General features: G+C 31.0%; 1 protein-coding gene across 1 annotated transcript; it reads right to left on the bottom strand.

The window, feature by feature from the left end:
* Positions 1–9871: 9871 nt before the first annotated feature.
* Positions 9872–12473, bottom strand: LOC149563728 (GDSL esterase/lipase At5g03820-like). Its single transcript, XM_089824061.1, has 5 exons — positions 12196–12473; positions 11629–11759; positions 10789–11022; positions 10443–10698; positions 9872–10261 (listed from the first exon to the last, which is right to left on the bottom strand). The coding sequence occupies exons 1-5, from the start codon at positions 12455–12457 to the stop codon at positions 10053–10055; spliced, it is 1092 nt and encodes a 363-aa protein (XP_089680187.1). The 5' UTR covers positions 12458–12473; the 3' UTR covers positions 9872–10052.
* Positions 12474–19486: the final 7013 nt, after the last annotated feature.

Below are 19486 nucleotides of genomic sequence, written 5' to 3'. Positions count from 1 at the left end.
AAATGTTGAATTTCCTAATGAGTCAATTCTACTACTGACACACCAAACATGGGTTATGTTCTATGATGAATTATTCACATAGAAAGGATCTAGTGTTGGATTTCTATTCATCACCCAATAGAAATATTCTCTACCCAAGGCATACATGATTCTTTTCCTTGTACAAAGCCTTGATCAATGGGATGAAATTTGTTGTTGAATCAAGGTTAGATGAGCTAAATAATTTGGAGATTCACAGTTGGTGATCAACTAGGTTAATGTCATCTATCAAAAAAAATATTTAAAAATGACACATTACAACAGGATAGTTGATGATCTAAAGAAGTACTTTGTACATGATACTTTCTAGAATATTCCTCTAGTATATAACAAGGCAGTCAATGCAATGGCCACTCTAGCTTCTATGTTACAAATATCCAAAAATGACTTTTGACATGAGTTCCTGGTGGAGACATTATCCTACCCTTCCTATGATTTTGTTGAATCTTGAATGATCTGTTCTATCATATAACATGATTCATCTCACTACCATCACATATACCCCTACTTACATGACCAAATTGTTCTAGATATTCTAACCTAGAATAAAAAATGTCACTTTATTCAAAATGCTTCATGGTATATCATCATCGCTAATGACTTGTTTAGGAGAGGTCTCGATAGTACACTCCTTAGGTGTCTAGAACTTGAAGAGTCAAAATGCATGATAATTGAGTTACATGAAAGCATTTGTGGATCATGTTCAAATGGCCTGACACTTGCTTGTAAAATTATTAGTGCTGGTTACTATTGGCTAGAAATGGAAAAAGAGGCAATCAAATATGCCAAGTCTTGCAAGTAGTGTCAACTCCACAGAAATTTGATTCATGCTCTAGCTAGGGAGCTAATTCCTTTCATCACACTTTAGTCATTCTAGAAATGGACCTTTGATTTGGTGAGATAGATTCATTATTCTTCCTTGAATGGACACAAGTTCATCATAATAGCTATAGATTACTTCATAAAGGGGGTTGAGGCAATACCTCTTGCCGAGGCTAATGGAAAAATTGTAGCTATTTCCATTCTCAACCACATCATTTTTAGGTATGGTGTACCATCCTCCATTATTACTGACTATAGAAGACAATTATAAAACATAAATCTAAAAGAGCTATGTTCAAAGTTCAAAACCATGAAACATTGGTCTTCCATCTACTACCCCCAAGGTAATGAACAAGTGGAAACATCGAATAAGGTTGTTCTCAAAATCCTACATTGTACAATTAACAAATCTAGAAGGTACTGCAACCTTGAAATCAATCTGGCTTTATGGGCTTACAAAACAAATATCATAACTCCTATAGCAATAATGCCCTTCGCTTTAGTATATGGAGAAAATTTTGTGTTTCCAATTGAGATTTAGATTTTTCCTCCGAGAGTCTCTCTAAAGGGCCTCATTATAGATGATGACTATAGAATATTTTAGCTACAAGAGCCAAAACTACTAAATGAATGTCAACAAGTGGCTTTTGATCAACTATGAGCTTACCAAAAGTGGATGTCCAAGAGCTACAATAAGAAGTTAAACCATGAGACTTCAAAGTGGGTGACCTCATTTTGAGATAGAACCCTAAGAATCAGCAACATCAGGTATAGAAGGGAAAGTTTGAGCCTAGCTGGTTTGGTCTATACATCGTCACTAGAGTGTTAGGATTAGGTGCTTATCAACTCTCAACTACTAAAGGATAATCACTCAAGGAGCCAATCAATACCACTCATCTGAAAAGGTTCTACACCTTACATTATTTGAAGGTCTTTGTACAAAGCTAAATGTCCTTAAAAAAATCCTTTAAATTGCAAAAATTTTTGAAAAAATCTATTATCTCGATGAAAACCTAGCAATAAGAACCTTGGGTAATGCTAAAAAAATGCAAAAAGAAAAAAGAACAAAAAAATTGAAAAAGAAAAAAGAAAAGTGTCATTGATGAAAACCTGGCAAATAAGCATCATGGTAGAAAAAATAGAATCTCTACCATGAAGGTTAAAACATGGTAAATAGGAACCTCTTATTTTAAATGCTACATCTACTAGTGAATCTTCTAGCTTTCGTATAGTTGTTTTCCTACTTTCAATACTTTGCATTCCTACTTTAGTTTTCTACTTTCGCTCATGCATACACTCTTAGTTATCTTTGAGACTCTGCTCAAACCTACATGAATTGAAACTAATCATAGTCTAGGAGAAACACCTAATTGTTTTAGTGGATCTATTTTGCGTTAGTCACCAGTTTTCCTAACTATGTCTATCTATTGTTGCTTAGTCTACTGATGAGATTCCTCTAGAACAAGATATCTTTTGTGTAGTCACCAGTTGTCCTAATTATGTTTGTCTACTATTGCTTAGTCTACTAATGAGATTCCTCTCAATGAAGATCTCTCTAACATCAATCATCAGTTGTCCTTACAGTGCCTATCTATTGTCATTTGTCTAATGAAGAGATTTCATACAATACGTTAAATGATCAATATTTGACATCAATCCTCTAACACTGAAACTAAATTCGAAACATTGAAACTATTTGAGCTATTCTGAGCTTTTCTTTGTGTATTTTTCTTTCTCTTTATCATTCCCCTTTGATAAAATTGAGAATGTCTAATTCAACTAGAGGAGAAAGGGCTAGGGGCATGATCTTTTATTTGTTTTCTATTTTCTAGTTTAGTCCTAATGATCTCTAGGATCCATATAAAAGGGACGTCCACTATAAGAGCCTCTATCTTTTGTTGGATGGCCATGTATACCTTGATTCATTTTATATGGATATTTCAATGAGGTTGGCTCTTTTCCTTAACTATTTGAGTGAATTCTCTATGCTTTGGTAGAATACTAATACTCATCCTTTGAAGTGAAAATATAGGTCACTTTGAGTACACTTAGCACACTTCTATCTCAGGTAACAAATGAAAGTGTCATTGTGGACAAAATACTTATTGATTACTTAGAATTTGGAGGATATTTCACATGTGTGGTGTGCTTGTATGCAAGAAGCATAATGCTCATCCTAGCATTTATTCTCTGATGCTTATGTTTGCTTTCTACATTAATAGGAAAAGATGTTCTAGTTATTCTGGCTTCTCGTGCCTTAATGCTTACATCGAATTCTAATAGAATTATGACTCATGTCATATTCATATTTTCATGATTGCAATGTTAGTGAGGGTTGAATGACATCAAGTGGCCTTAACAAAATTCTCTATGATGAAAATGATTTCTTACGGGTTTAGTAACTAGTCTAAGGGTTTTCTCCTAGCATAGGACTGTATTTCATACTAAACTTCCATTAGGGCATGATTTCAATTACTTATTTGATTTCATTCATTGACTTGATAGGTGGAATACTTCTTACATGTATCATATTTCATCTTGACTGCACAAGTGTTTGATCCCATGGTCGATCTTTATGAATTGATGAAGCACTTGTCATGAGAAAAAAATGTGAAATGTGTATGAGATGTTAGTACATATTATTTTTTGCATTATCATAACATTTATTTACATCTCAACATAATCAAATCATATCATAAACCTACATCACATATTTATATCTAACTCATCACATATGCATCATAAATCACATCTCATCTCATCTATGCTATGCATTCATCCATCATAAACATTTGAATAAATCAAAATCATTTAAGAAAACATATCATGTATGAACATCATAAAGAAAAAAAATGTGACACATGCAACAATATCAAAAGAGAACTCCCATATATATATATATATATATATATATATATATATAATGAGTCAAAATGTGATATGATACAAAAAGAGTGCTACTCGAGCACTATCGACAAAAATGTCTCCTAATACAAATGTGTGATGTTGATACATCTCATATATATGAGATCTACAATGACATCCCAATATAAGAGAGTAAGATAACTACAATCTTTGTCCTCATCCCCTGGTGGAGGAGGAGGAGAAGGTGCATCTACTCTAGCTAGAGGTCGAGCACCCTTTGATGCTCTGGCATACTTGAAGAAGTGGGGCACTTTCTCTATAGCCTCTGGTACCACCCTGACATATGCACATATTAGTAGGGCATTCATGTTCTCTAGATGTGGGCCTCATCACATTGTCCCTCTATTTGATCTCAAAGCTTCCAAATCTCTAGATCGTTCTCTATGCACCAATCATGCATCTCACACTGCCACCTAAATTTGTAGCTCTCCTAGTTGTTGTTGTGCTTTCCTCACTCTATCCCAAGATTATCATAGGGAATCTTCCATATATGCGAGCACATATCCACCCTATGGTCTAGGACTAAGTTAATCTTGCATCTCCTCATCAGCACCTCCTTTCTCTCCTTTCTCCAGTTGTTAAGTGGGTTGATCATCTACCCTCTATCTATGCACATCACTACCAATGGAACCCAAGATTCCCATCTCTCCCCATGGTCTCCTCTATCCATACCCACTCCCACTAGCACTAGGATCTATCCTCATCTACCGAGGTAGAATCAGTACTTGTGTCATCCTCTATTAGGGCCCCTACTACTATGGTGGATTTAGTAGCTGAATGGGTATAGATATGCCCACAATATTTATAAATCATGGAAAGGAATGACTCGCAAAATTCTCTGTGTACTCAGAAGTCATCCTTGCATCTTCTATTGTCAACATGTAATCCCAATAGGTCAGTGTCAGGCTTTGTCGATCTATCATGGATCACCCAAGATCCAACCTCAACGACCAACCCTTCTTCACCTCCTCACTGAAGTGAGCATATGAATAGTACTCCTATGAAATATCTTGAGGGTAGTCATACTACCTCCATACCTGTGTTAATGGGAATTGCTTGATCACCTAAATAGATTGGTCGATTAGCTAACATGAAGCCAACATGTAACCAAGTAGGGCTCAAGCATAATCCCAAGCATTTATCTCCATTAATGGTCTCCACACTACTAATACTATGTCATCAAGTTGAGCCCTCCAATGCTTAGTCTTACCTAGCATGGGTTAGGTCATCAATCTTGTGTATCTACATATATAAGGCTCATAAGGTTGTCTTGTGTCCTCACAAATTGGCCTCATCACACGAAAGTTCTCCCATGCCCACACCTATAACATGTACACCCCTTTTTCCATACTCTTCACCTTTTTGTAGGTGATCTCATGCATCTCATGGAACATATGAGCCAACATGTACTGACTCCAACCATAGTGGTGTGATTTCAATTTCATGTTTGAGTGCCTAATTTTTCTTCTTTATTTTTTCAATCAAGTCTAATTCATTGTCAAATTTAGTTTCCTTGATCTATTCAAATAGATCTTTTCCTTTTATCCTTGAAATATCAATTTTATCCTTCAGCTTCTTAATGTAGTCTTGCACAACCTTTCTTTTTCTTCATTGTCCTTTTCTATATCTTTAATTGTCACTTAAAATTTGTCATATAAATCATTTGTATCCATCACAATACTCCTCAAGATGTGAAACTTTATATGAGTAGATTGCCTTTCATACAAATTGTTAGAAATAGGAAATACTTGGGGGGGCTTTGAATTAGTATTGCAACACTTTAGCACCAACTATATATTTAAAAACTCAACCATATGCATCCACCAAAAATATTATTGAAAAGTAAAGCACACAACAATAAGACACTCATAACACCATGATTTATTAAACCTCTATGGAGATGTACCCACAAGAATTTACTAATCTAAAATTTATCTATTAATAGTTTTAACCCTATTAGGAGTCATTACATATATTTATTGCATTAGTCCTTCTAAGAGGACATATTAGAGGTTACAACCCTATTAGGAGTTGTAGTATAATAGGAACCCTCTTCCCTACAATTATAATAAATCTATACAATGAGTAATAGATATCATACCAAAAGTGATTAAATTCATATCTCAATATTTGATTAGTCCTTTGTGTATCTCGCATCTAATTCTAACCATGCAACAAAAACTCACATCTAATCATGAAAATGTCATCATAGGATTATCCATAAAGATCATATAATATTCACATATCGTTACCATACTTCATATGAAAAAATTGATCCATTTGTATAGTCTTTAAAATATTTTTATCTAGTTAGCCTCAATGATAAAATGTGTTGCACATCTCCAAAACTAATTATCAAAAAAAATTAACTAAGTGTTAACATCTATGATATTATCCCTACAATTCCAAGTAATTGAATTGGCAAATAAATTTAATTCCTTAGGCCAAGATGTCTAATGTATGTATATTGTTGTGTACTCTATAATATTAATAAATCTTCTTATTTCTTAACCAAAATATGAGCTAATTATCCTACTAACTTAGGAAAACATATTGACATCATAATAGCTATATCCAAAATGGTGACCAATAAAACATACCTTGCTAAGCTCGCTGATCAAAACAATATAACTATCAATAGTGTTCTTGAACTATACTTATTCAAGTATCTCAATAGTCAAAAAGCAACCTTATCAAAATATTGTGTTGTCATTAATGATAACATGCATGCCCTTATACCTAGTGACTTGCCAATAGAACCAACATAAAGTATACATAAGAATAATACATATAAAGGACTTCAAACCATTAACAATGAGCTATGTCTTCCATATCCATAAAAAATTCCCATATTACACTTACCAATCATAGCTACAACACAAGAAACATCCAAAATAAAAAAACAATATTGATAATTCTAATGTGTATATAGAACTTGAAATGCCAAGATCTACAAGAACCAAGGTAGCCTTTGGCTTCTAAAAATAGCCAAACCACTAACCAAGAACTAGTAGCCAAGAATCCTATAACAAAAAATAATAAAATAATAAAATAAAGTAGGGGAAATATCATTGGCCCCAACAAGGGAAGAAATGGAAGAAACTCCATGCTTCCAAGAACACCTTCCTCCATGAAAAAATAAAACTATATTGAATGAGGGATCAAAGAATAAAAAACCAACCATGGTAGATCCAAATCCAAACTAACCATAAAAAGAACTCCACTAGCTATGTGAGATCCACAAAAAGTAGATGGAGGTTTTTCATACAAACAATCAAATATTTCTATGTGCACAAGGACTGAGCTTAAGAATAGAAGAAAGTAAAAGCACAAATGATCACACACAACAAGGGTCAAACAAAATCCTCCGCAAGAAAAGAAAATGTCTCAACCCCCAACTGAAGGGAGGTCTATGTACTAATTCCACAAAGAAAGATCAACAATGAGAAAAGGAAGGTCCTTGATAATTTGGACATAATTCCCATCAAAAAAGAGGCAAGGTGCTAGAGTTGTTGGAAATTAAGATTCTTCCCTTAGAGAAAACCAAAGAGGTACAAAAGAACAAAATATTACCCATCATCTTCTATAGTATACAAACACTTGTTGATTCATTTTTCATCCTAGTATAATGAGAACTCATACCGAAATAGGTTGGGGAAATACAAACCACATCCCACACACCAAAAATAAGTAGAGTGGCTAAAAAACTAGGAATGTGCAAAATATCCAACATGCAGTCAACCAAAATCCCTACAGACCAATGGAGGTGTAGAGAATGCAAAAGGGAATGACCTTGCTTCAAAATTACTACACAATAAATAATTAAAAAACCTCACTGCCAAAAGGTAAACCCAAACCTCACACCCAAGGAAAGCATAAAAAATTGCCAATTAACATCTTTGTCTAAGCTCCCTTCTTCCTTTGTATCACCTAAAATATTAGCAATACCCACAAAAATAATCCTCATTATACACCTATTATTACACTCTAGAAACATGTCTTGTCAAAGTTTTGTTAAAATTTTAATTAATGCCAATTAAAATTTATAATAAATAAAATATTAACCAAAAACAATTTAAAAATGTCACTTGTACTAGATATTAGAATTAGAGATCTAGTTTTTAAAAATGCTATTTAAAATTATGTGGAAAAGGTATGTATTGTGAGAAGACTTGTTAATTATTAAATAAAAGGAAAATGTTTAATCTAATGTAGAAAATAACTCATATTAATAGTTAATAGTATTCTTGAATTTATTATAATAATATTAGTGTATAATTAGAGGCAACAATTTTTTATTTTTATGACTAATAAAATTAAGAATTGACAATAGAATTATGTGTTTAATCTATATTAATGTCATTGGATTTAAGATAAATACATTTACCTAAAGGAAATAATAGATGTTATCATATTGTGTAAGGAATTGATGCAATAAATTTTGACCTCCTCATTTAACACCCTACAAGAAGAGATGGACTATAGGAAAACCAAATTAAGGAGGCACAAGGAGACTCAGATTGCCACTCAATAAATGAAAGAGGGACTGCTCCTAACATTGCAATGTGGAAACTAGAAAGTATTCTTTCTAGAAACTCTTCATTATATTAATGAGGAAATGAAAAATCTCCATCTCCCTTCTATTTGATTTCTTGCTTATAGTTTCTAGACTCTGATTAGTGTGGTTGCTAATCTTTTTGTTGGTTATATTTTTTACCCTTAAATTTGTTTATAGTGAGTTCTTTTGGAATTAAATTAATTAATACTTTATTGTTGATTTTAGGCCCTTTCCTTATTGAAATTAATCATAACTTTAATGATGGAAATGTCTTCTAATATGAAGAAAAAAAAATTGTTAATTTTTGTTTATAACAAATTGTCTACAAGTAAAGGTGTTTTCAATTAGATGATTTAAACCATAAAAAAAAAAAAAAAAAAAAAACCAAAAGGTAAAGAAAAAAATTAATATTTCGTTGTATCCACTTTTTAATTAATTGGAGATTCAAAATTACATGAAATAAAAAGGGGAATTCTTTTAATTTGATAGGAGGAAGGATAAAGGTCTATTAGAATAGGTAAATTAATAACTAAGTTAATCAATTCAATAGTAATATTTCATTCAATTAATAGAGATTATCTTAATAGAAGAAAAATGTAAATAAATGAACAAAATTATAGTGGTCAATTATGTATGTCCACACTAACTTATCATTAGAAAATGTCAAGTTCCTTCTACATGGTTTGTTGTCATTTTTCATAATAATATAGAAGATGTGTTAAATAATTAGGGATATTGGTAGTATTTAAGGATACTTTAGGTGTTGAATCGTTGAAATATTGTAGGCTAGAGACTATAGTACAATGGTAATTTGTGAGCCTCTTTTGTGGAAGGTCTTAGATTCAACTTTACTCAACTTAATACATAATAACAATTAATTTCAATAAATAATAATAATAATTAATCTAACCTTTGACTCATTATCTATAGAAAAAAATAGTTAAAATATTGCGTTAATCATAAAACGTATTTAAGTTGAAACTCTTTATTTGATTACAAAACTTATTATATCTTAATTTTTGAAATAAAAAAGATATCTTATATATAATAACATTTGTATTTAGAAAATTTACTAGCATTATTATAGAGGAAATGTGAAAACTTAAATAGATATGTCTATCCAATATAAAATTGGAAGCATTATCATGTATTTATAGTTAATAGTGACATCATATTTATTTCATGAAGTGTATTATATTGTCATGTTGAAAACATAAATATAAATTTAATTTTCAGCTACATGTGCCATAATATCTTTCATAACTTTAACATATTACATTATTTTAAAAAAATATTATAAGTATGCTGGCTCTCACGCACAAAAGAATTACATGTGGTAATACAGAAATTTAAATTTCAATGGTTTTTAAATAAACATGTGATATATATCATTTGTATCTCATGAGATGTCGATTTAAAACTATGACCATTCAACATATGCACTGAAAATTTAATAATATGATAAATTAGAGTAAATCCCTCCCAAACTTGAGCAAACGTTTTACTTTACCATGTGAGGCATATCATACTGTAACCATTAGCAACAACCATAAGCTTCAGCATATATATCTGAACATGTTCTTTGCCAACCCCGTGCCCTTTTCTTAAAAGAAGCACATTTTAAAAGAGATGAATAATTATTTGCATAACAATGAGATCTTGCAATGCTTGTTTCTACCAACCTAGTGCTGCTCAATTGTCTTTTGTATTAGTTTCTCTGGGTTGGTGGCGTAACATAAGCGAGAGCCTGCTTGAACACATGATTGGCAATGATTTGATAACATTCACTTGTTGGATGAAAGCTGTCCCAAAACACATACTTAGATGGATCAGGACAAGTTAATGTGCTAGGGTTACAAATTATAGCTGTTTCCACCAGACCAGTTCCACAGCAACCTTTCCTTGTCTCTTCAAAACCTGCAAAAAAAAAAAATACCCCACTTTCATCAATATCTTAGCATTTGTTTGATGGTATATAACAAATTTATATCAGAGTAGTATTCTTTTCACAAAACAGTGCGACCCATATTAAGAAATAGAATTATAAGCTTCTATAGCTAGTCTTTGAGATTTGATACAATGCAAGAGTATAACTTACCATACTTTGTGGGAGATTTAATGATCTCAAAGAGTTTATCATATATATCTAAATAAACAAAAAGAACAGCAGGATAATTGGGCTTTATCTTCTCTATCAAAGCCTTGATCTTGGAGTTGAAAGAGCTCGCAATTTCATTAAACTCCTCCACACATGTATTTCCTACTATGTTGTGGAGAGTAATTTGTGAAGGCAAACAACCAAACGGTGGAAGTCCAACAATGCCAATTTTAGTAGCACCCTCGCTGTAAACATTCTGATCACAAAGAAAGAACTAAGTTTATTAGAAACCATAGAATATTGGGATCTAGGAAACTATAGTTGTATAAGAGATCAAAACTTTTACCTGTATAAATTCATTTAGGGACTGTATAAGCAGATCCTTGAACTGTTCAATGGTATACTTTTTTCTGGTAAGAGGATTTAAGAAATAGTTATTGGCAAAGTCATCAGTTCCTGCACTTATAGCAAATAACGCTTGAGATATAGTCTTGTTGGCAGTTTCAATGCCAAATTGTTCAATAAGCCGTGCTTTATAGAGCCTGAAATTCTCCACTTGTTTCTCCAGTGTCAATACATTCTACAAATATAAAACATATGTCATAACCATTGAATGTTTCTATATTTATAATCGTCTACAATTAGCTTGTCTATAGAAACATCAACTTGAATCTCTTTGGTTACTGTAAATCTTAACTATCAAAAAAAAAAAGCTTTTATATTGATAATTCTTTAAAAATATCAATATAAAATCTCTTTGTTAAGTAAATCATATCTATTGATACATTCTGTTCATATGAGCATCAATTTGAATTTCATAATACAAATTCTTATATGAGTACAACTATAAGATTAATATCAGTTACTTTCTATTATCATTCTAAAAATATTAGAAGACCACAAGAACTACAATTTTGAAATCTATTTATTTGGAAACTACTATCACTTTATAGATACAAATCCTTATGAGTACAACTATTAAATTAATATAATTACTTTCTACTGTCACTCTAAAAAAATTGAAGATGACAAAGAACTACAATTTTGAAATCTACTATATTAAAGTACAACTTGAATATTAGAATATCCTTTTACAATTTGAACTTACATCAATGAAAACTCAATCCTTTAACTAATGAAATTCAACTGCTATGAGAAAACAATATTAAAATGCTAAAGTGCTAACCAAAGCAATAGAAGTAGTGTCTGCATAGCCTGAAGCAGATGAACCAAAACTGGCACCTGTCAGCAGTTTTTCTCCTCCAAATTCGGGGTCCAAAGATGCAGGAAGCAAATCAGGAAGTCCCACCAGTTCAGCTATGAAACTCAAAAGATAATAAGTTAGAATCGTTCATAAAAAAAATTAAAAAGTTAGGTTTGGTTGTTGGAATAGGAATAGAAAATTTGGAATATGTTTTTTATTTTCTGTTTGGTTCTTCATTAGAATAGGGAATAGGAATACATATTTCCATTTTGCCTCCAAAATGAGCTTATACTCATTCCAAAAAAGAGTTCTTATTGGAATAGTCATTCCTATTCCCAATATGTATTCCTATTCTTCACTCTTATGAAGATGAACAAAGAATGTATATTATACATGAACAATGAAAACTAAACTATAAAACTATAATGATATGAGATAAAACATTACATAGTTGACCTCTAATAAGTTAGAATCACGTACACCTACGAAAGAATGTGCATTGTACATTACTAATGAAACCTAAATTATATGGCATGAGATTAAGATTACATAGTTGGTCAGTAACTAATCTTCCGTTTGTGAATCTGCCAGTGGATTGACCATTTGGAAAATCTCTTCCGTATGGAGGGAAGTTAGCTTTGACAACAGTGGCAAGAACATTGTTGTTGCCAGGATCAATGGTGGAATCTCCAAACACGTAAAATGCTGAGACAAGTGGTTGTTTTTGTCCTTGTGCCTCAAGGACACAAAATTTAAGAAGAAATAAAGCAGATAGAACATTGATGCTCACTGTAATGTATTGTCCCTCCATTCTAAATTGCTTACAACCTCTGCAAAAGATCTGGGGGATTTGTGACACACTTGAATCATTTATAATGCTATAAAGTGACTTTGTGACAGCTTAACAATCTTTTCTTTGTAGACTTTACCTTCTCAATCACAATTAATATGATTGTTAACCATCATTGTCGAATTGGAAAATCATAACATGGTCAATTAATAAGTTAGAAATGTAATTATGCGAAATGGTCCGCCACCATTATTGTAAATATCAATGCTATCGTAATCTCAAAATGGTTTTCAACTTTGTTAGGTCCTCGAATTGAAGTAAAGGTTCAAGCAGGCAAATCTCACCAAACAAGTGTCTCATATTCTCTTTCTAATTCAATCTAGATATTGTGATGTACATCAACGCAGCTATTTCCCATGCATAATAGCATATTCATATATAGGAAAATCGAAAATTACATTTGAAATGATTTTTATTATTATTTTGCTCTTTAAAATGGTCAGAGCTAATATATAGAGTTGGGGGAATGATAGGAACTCTTATTTCTCCATGTTATTAGTTTGACAATAACATCACCACTACTTAATCAACATACTATTTGGTGAACTCATTTATCTTTATAGTCTTATAGAGATTATTAAATTATGATTAAATGTTGAACAACATTTTTAAATGAACATATGCTTTATTATTTATTCATACATGTGTAGACTATTGGGGTATCATTTAATAGCTCATTACATTTTTAAATGAATCATTTTATTGATAAGTTTTTCTATTAGCAAATATAGAAATTCTAAAAATAGTAATTAGTCATCTATCAACTTAAATAGCCTTAAATGGGGGTCATGACAACATGATTTTGGATTAACAATTTATGGTTGATCACAATGTCTTCAATTCACTATTGTAGTAATTGTAACACGTTAACTATATGATGCACTAAATCAACAAAATTAAATTATGAATATAACATTATTTCATGTGTAAACTCATGTTTGAAAATGGATGACTTAATGTATTTAGTTTAAAACCATTTTTATCCATGATTGCACTTTAATTAAAAAAGAAAAAAAAAGAAAAAGAAAAAGAAAATTGAAACATTAATGATTTTGCAAAAGAAAATAGCCATATTATGCACTAAATTAACAAAATAAAATTACAAATATAACACTATTTCATATTTGTAAACTCATGTTTGAGAACATATGACTTAATATATTTAGTTTATAACCATTTTATGCATGAGTGCACTTTATAAAAAAAGAAAAATTGAAACATTAATAATTTTACAAAAGAAGATATCAATATATTTAGTACATAACTATATTTTTGTGTAAGTATTATTGTAAATATAAAATAATTTACACATATAATACATAATTCTATAAATCAAGATTTTACTCTAGGAATAATTACATTTTTTATGTTAATTCACCCTACCAAATCATAATAAAAAGGATTCTTAAGATTAAAACAAATCCATATAATTCATGCAACATAAAAAAAAAATATTTGAGTTCCAATTTAAGTCTTGAATTAATATTTGAGTTCCAATAGTGGCATGTTGTGATGGTTAAGTTGTTGAGTTGTTATCCTTGCCATCAAGGTTCAAATTTATTGGGGATGAGGTCCCCTATTTGTGGCCTCACTGGTTCATAGCTCCAGGTCAAAGCGTTTACCCCTCTTTTATACAAAAAAAAAAAAAAAAGACTTCTATTTTTTATATAAAAAAATAAATAAATAAATAAATAACTTCTATTTTTTATATAGTTGAAATATCATCACAAGAATTTAATAAGTTAAAAATGAGATAAAATAAAATAATAATTATGTTTATTTTCAACAAGAATCAATAAGAACCTTGATTATGGACCTAGGAAAACTATTTTGGTAAGGCCATATCTATTTACCTTTGTTTGAGCATGGTTAAGGAGAGGGGTTTGTCTAAGGTTTGGTTAGAAAGTGACTCATTATGTTTAATTAATTTCCTTAAAGGAATTTTCCCTCCCACATGGACCATCAATGACACTATTAAGAATTGTATGGAAATTTTAAGAGACTTGCAATTTTTTTGGTCCCATGACTTTAGAGAAGGTTATCAAATAGAGGATTTCCTCATGAATGTGGAAGTCAAGGCTAACCAATTCTTGGCGTGAAATTTGAGTGATGGAAATCCTAGTAAGATGAGTTAGCATATGAAAAAATAATGCATTTGAGTGGCCCAAGCTTGCTTAAAGTTCAATTTTCTACCTCATTCGTATGAAAACCCAATGCTTGGATAGCTAATTTCATTCTTGGAAGCTATCTTTTGGATTTTGGTTTCTACTTTTTTCTATTTTTACTATGCCCTTCCCAATTTTAGTGATAGGAAAGGACAAAAAAATATGGAACTGATTATTTATGATAAATGACAAAATGTAGAGACTTCCTGGAGTCCTCATCTATAAGAGGCCTTATTCCTTACATGGAAACCTTCCATAGAGAGGATTCCTAAATCACATAAGCATTCTTAGATGGATGGAAGGTGGTGTAAGAACTTACAGGCTAGTGATGACTACTAATGAGGTTCTTTTTTTTGTCATCCATAACATGCAAAAGGAAGAGACAAAATTCTATAGAGATAAAAAGTCACCAAGACAGGCATTTGACATCTTCTTATTGTCTATACAAAGGTATAAGACTACTAAGACTACAAATTGGATCTACAAATGCACATCATTGGTTAAGCCCTAGTTGATTGTTACAAATAATATGAGGAATGCTACTTAGACATGAAATTTTTTAGTCTCTTTAGCTATCTTCTAGTTATTTTAGACCACTTCAAACATGATAGTTTATTTTGACTCCCTTTTATTTGGAAACTTCTTTAAATAGTAGTATAGGGGAGCATAAAGATAAAACCTAAAGTCATATTTTTCATGACGGTGTGATTCTATTTATATTATGGAAAGAGAAAAACCCCTTCATGTCTCTAAAATTCCACCAGTGAAAATTGATTTAGAATTTTTTTTAAATGGTGTTGTTCATTTTAATGAAGAGGGTTTGTACCATGATGGTTTTTATTTGAAGGGGGTTGTATCCTATCATATTGATAACAAGAAACATAAACCCCCAGTTGTAACTAGGATTACCTCTTCCTCTCAATAAGGTAATTTCGTCTAAGGAAGATTACCTTTATTATACCCAATCACAGGATTATGTTACTCATTCTTTGCAACATAAGAATAATTCTAAAGGGAAGCAACCCAATAGAAAAGTTAAAACAAAATTGGGTGTCAAATGGCAATGGTCACTTTCAACTAGTTTCAAACTCCCATCCAAGAAGAAGACCTTCCCCTTTGGGTCAAATATACAATGTTTTCAATGATTCTAATTGTTAAAAAAAGTGATGCTTGTACACATACATTGGAAACTATGAAATAGACCCTAGTTGAAAAGGGCCCAACTTGTAAAAGTGAGGTTTTGTTTAGAAAATTCTTAAGTAATTTCCTTGCTTCCCATGATAATTTGTTCAATTGGATGATAACATAAATAAGAGAAATTAGCCTTAGTGACACTTCCACATATATATAAGGTGATACTCTTAATAGTGCACATAATTTGGCACAAGGAAAAGCTAATCTCATAGAAGAGTGTGAGAGTAAAATCAAAACCCTAGAAGATAGGTATAATGGGGTCTAATATGCCTTAAATAAGGTCATCAATATTCATAAAACTACTATGATGGATAACAGTAATCAGTTAATGAGATTAAATAAAAGTAGAAGCATTTCACCACTTATCAAAAGGTAATTATCATTCTTCTAGGTCTAAGGATTTCTTATGTAACAGTGATAGTATATAAGTTTGTAAGAATTGTAAGGGAAGTCTCAAAATCCTAGATGATGGAAGGGATTCTGAGGTTCATAACCACAAATAGGTTCCTACCATGTGATTGAGGAGAAACAATATATGGAGGCTACCCCTATAGATATCATCATGAAGAGGCTCAAAGATAATAATTCTAATATAATTAGAAAGAATCAAAATCTATCCAAGTTCTTATAATTCATTATTTTGTGTTTTATGTCATAGGCATTTTTGACCTTGCCATGGGCCTCTAGGTTCTATTAATCCCACATATTTTTGATTTTGGTAAGTCTTTGGATCCTATTTAGTTGGCATTTAGTTAGACTATTTCTTTCTTTTTGTGAGACTTGTGTTTCTGGTCCTTTAAACCAAGTTTTCTCTAATAAAAAAAAATGTTCACCAATAAGAACATAAATGAAATTCAAAAGTTTATTTAGTAAGAAAACTATAATAATGAAAAGATTAATTTCACCTAATTTTTTTATTATTACCAATTCATACTAAAATGTCTAAATTCTTACTCAAGTCATATTATTTTCTATCTTAATTCAATAGAATTAGGGAACATATCCTATTATAGCTACATCAACAACTAGGGTTTAACCAAGATATCATATTTATCTTTCTATCAGGTATTTATCATTATATAGTCTAATCAAAATCTCTTGACATATATAATAGCATATAATTCTTGAGTAAAAATTAATTACTTTTATCTTAAGCAATATAATTTATTTTGATTTTTTCACATGATTACAATGGTAGGTTTGTCTCAGGTGTGGTGCTCCCTTTGGCTACTTAGAAAAATCAACTTGATGAGGATAATAAAACCTAAATTAGGGTTATAATAATTAAGGATAAGTGGTTTATGAAGGTATGGCTAGAATTTGATTCCTTAAATATTATGAATCATTTAATTGTTATAGTTTTCTCTAGTTTGAATATCAAATCAATTATTAAAGATAACAAATTGATTATTAATATGTTTTTGGAGAATAATATATCCCATGTTTTACATAAAGACAATTATCTGACAAATAAGTTTGTAAATATGGATCTAAAATATCAAAGGATGATTAATTTTAATATTAATGCCTATATCCTCATTGGAGTCCCAATTCTTCTATAAGATGATGTTGGGGACCAATATATTATTGGATGTCATGAAAATGATATATCATACATGCAAGTCAGAATTTTGATGTGGCCTTCCTTTGAATTTGTCAAATACTCTAATAGTTTTAAGTATTGAGTTTTGTGCTTCTCTATATGGTGAATGTTGGAGGAAACCATAATAGACTAGATCCTATAGTATATGAAAAAAGTTTTAGAACAAGAATTTGGTTTAGAGTGAGATTTTGGCTAGTAGTGTCAATGGGTATATGGAGAGGCTTCATGGTGTTTATAATCAATGCACGAAAGAATTTTTTTTTAAGGTTGGAATAATGACATTCTACAATTTAATGGTCTAGAACTAAAACTCAATGACGAATTAATAAATAAGGCATTGATACTTTGGTGAAAGGAAGGAACTTTTATTGAGGTAAGAAATATCCTAATGAAATTGTAAAATTATTCTTCTAACCTAGAGAAAGGAATAATGTTCAAAGAAAACTTATGGGGGCTTGGATAGAAGTTTCCTCAAAAAAAACTTAGGGAGATTTTGTAGAGGCAATCATGCATAATATTCTCCTTAATATAAAATTTAGCATTATTTCTAGCCACCTTTTCTTATCCTTAACCACTTTAGGCACAGTAAGTGAATTTATTTTCCACTTTACTTATTATTATCTTTGATCCATGGCCTATAAGATCACATGAAACATCTATCTCCCATTATTGTTCATGAGGATTTAATTTTACTCATGATGGAGTTTTCAAGATATTTGTAGATTGAAAAAAGTCCTCCTAAAATGGGCATTTAATTCAAGATTAATGCTAAGGATCATTAAATGTATATACTAGGATTAGGATTAGGGTCAAAGGCTAAAGATTAGGATTATAGTTAGGATAAAGGTGAGGGTGAAGTTTTATATTATGGTTATTATTACTTTTAGGATTAGAGTTAATGATTGTGATGAGGATCAAAGTTTCAATGGAATAAGATAAGGTTTTTAAATTTATTATTAAAATTATGGTTGGATTTAGGGTGTAATTTGTGTGATTAAAATTGTGGCTATAAATAAGGTTTTGATTAGTGTTAGGGTTATTTTAATGGATTAGGTTTATTCCATGGTTAGGGTTAGGGTTGGGTTTAGGGTTTGTGTTGTGGTTTTGTTTATGATTATTTCTATGATTAAGGTTAAAGATTAATTTTGGATTATGATTTAGGGTTAGGAGTAGGATTATATTAGATTTATGGTTTATGGTTAGGATTGGATTTAGGGTATACTGTTTAACATTCTAATTAAGATTATAAAAAAGAAAGCTACAACCCAAGTTTAACTTTGTAATCATGTATGTTATTTTTAATACATGTCTAAATTAGGGTAGATTGGGTTTAGGATTACGGATAGGTTGAGGATCAACACTAGGGCTAGGAGTATGGTTACAATTATGGTTAGAAGAAGTGCATATGTCATGTTTATTATCATGATTAGGTTGATATTTTAATTTGGGCTAGGAGCTTGGGTTATAATTAGAAATGGTAATTAGAGTATGTGTGCCGAAATGTTCACACACTTTGATGAGTCATTAAATATGCAAGATTGCTTAAGAATGAGGTCTTAAATGGTGGCTCATAGCTCTTTGTTCATGGAGTGCAAGGGTTTGTAATGGAGGCCCTTAGTTTAACCTAGTTTGTGCCCACGCAAGTACACCATAAAATGAGAGATTCAAATATCAAAATATGCATGCAAATGAAGATACAAGCTAATCTAAATGATAACAATGCAAAACAATCCAAGAAAGAAAATATAATCTATGAAAGGAAATAATAATGCAATATTAATCTATGAAAACCATGACTCTAATATAATATGAAAATGCAAGGATGAAACCTCATGATGGAATCCATGGATGCAAGAGAGAATAAGACAAGAAAAGAGAAGTTGCAATGAAGCTCCAATGTCCAAACCCTAAGGCTCAAACTCCTCCAAAATTGCTCTATAAACCTATAGCATAACAATACTATAGGAACAAACTAATTTCTGTATATCAAAATGAGAAGGAGAGAGCTCCTTATAAAGGAAAATGTGG

Source organism: Cupressus sempervirens, chromosome 4, assembly GCF_028749045.1.
Source record: "Cupressus sempervirens isolate cs-2001-9-10 chromosome 4, ASM2874904v1, whole genome shotgun sequence".
In the NCBI taxonomy this organism is placed as follows: domain Eukaryota; kingdom Viridiplantae; phylum Streptophyta; class Pinopsida; order Cupressales; family Cupressaceae; genus Cupressus; species Cupressus sempervirens.
Note: the sequence above shows the minus strand (reverse complement) of the source record. Positions and strands in the feature narration are given on the sequence as shown.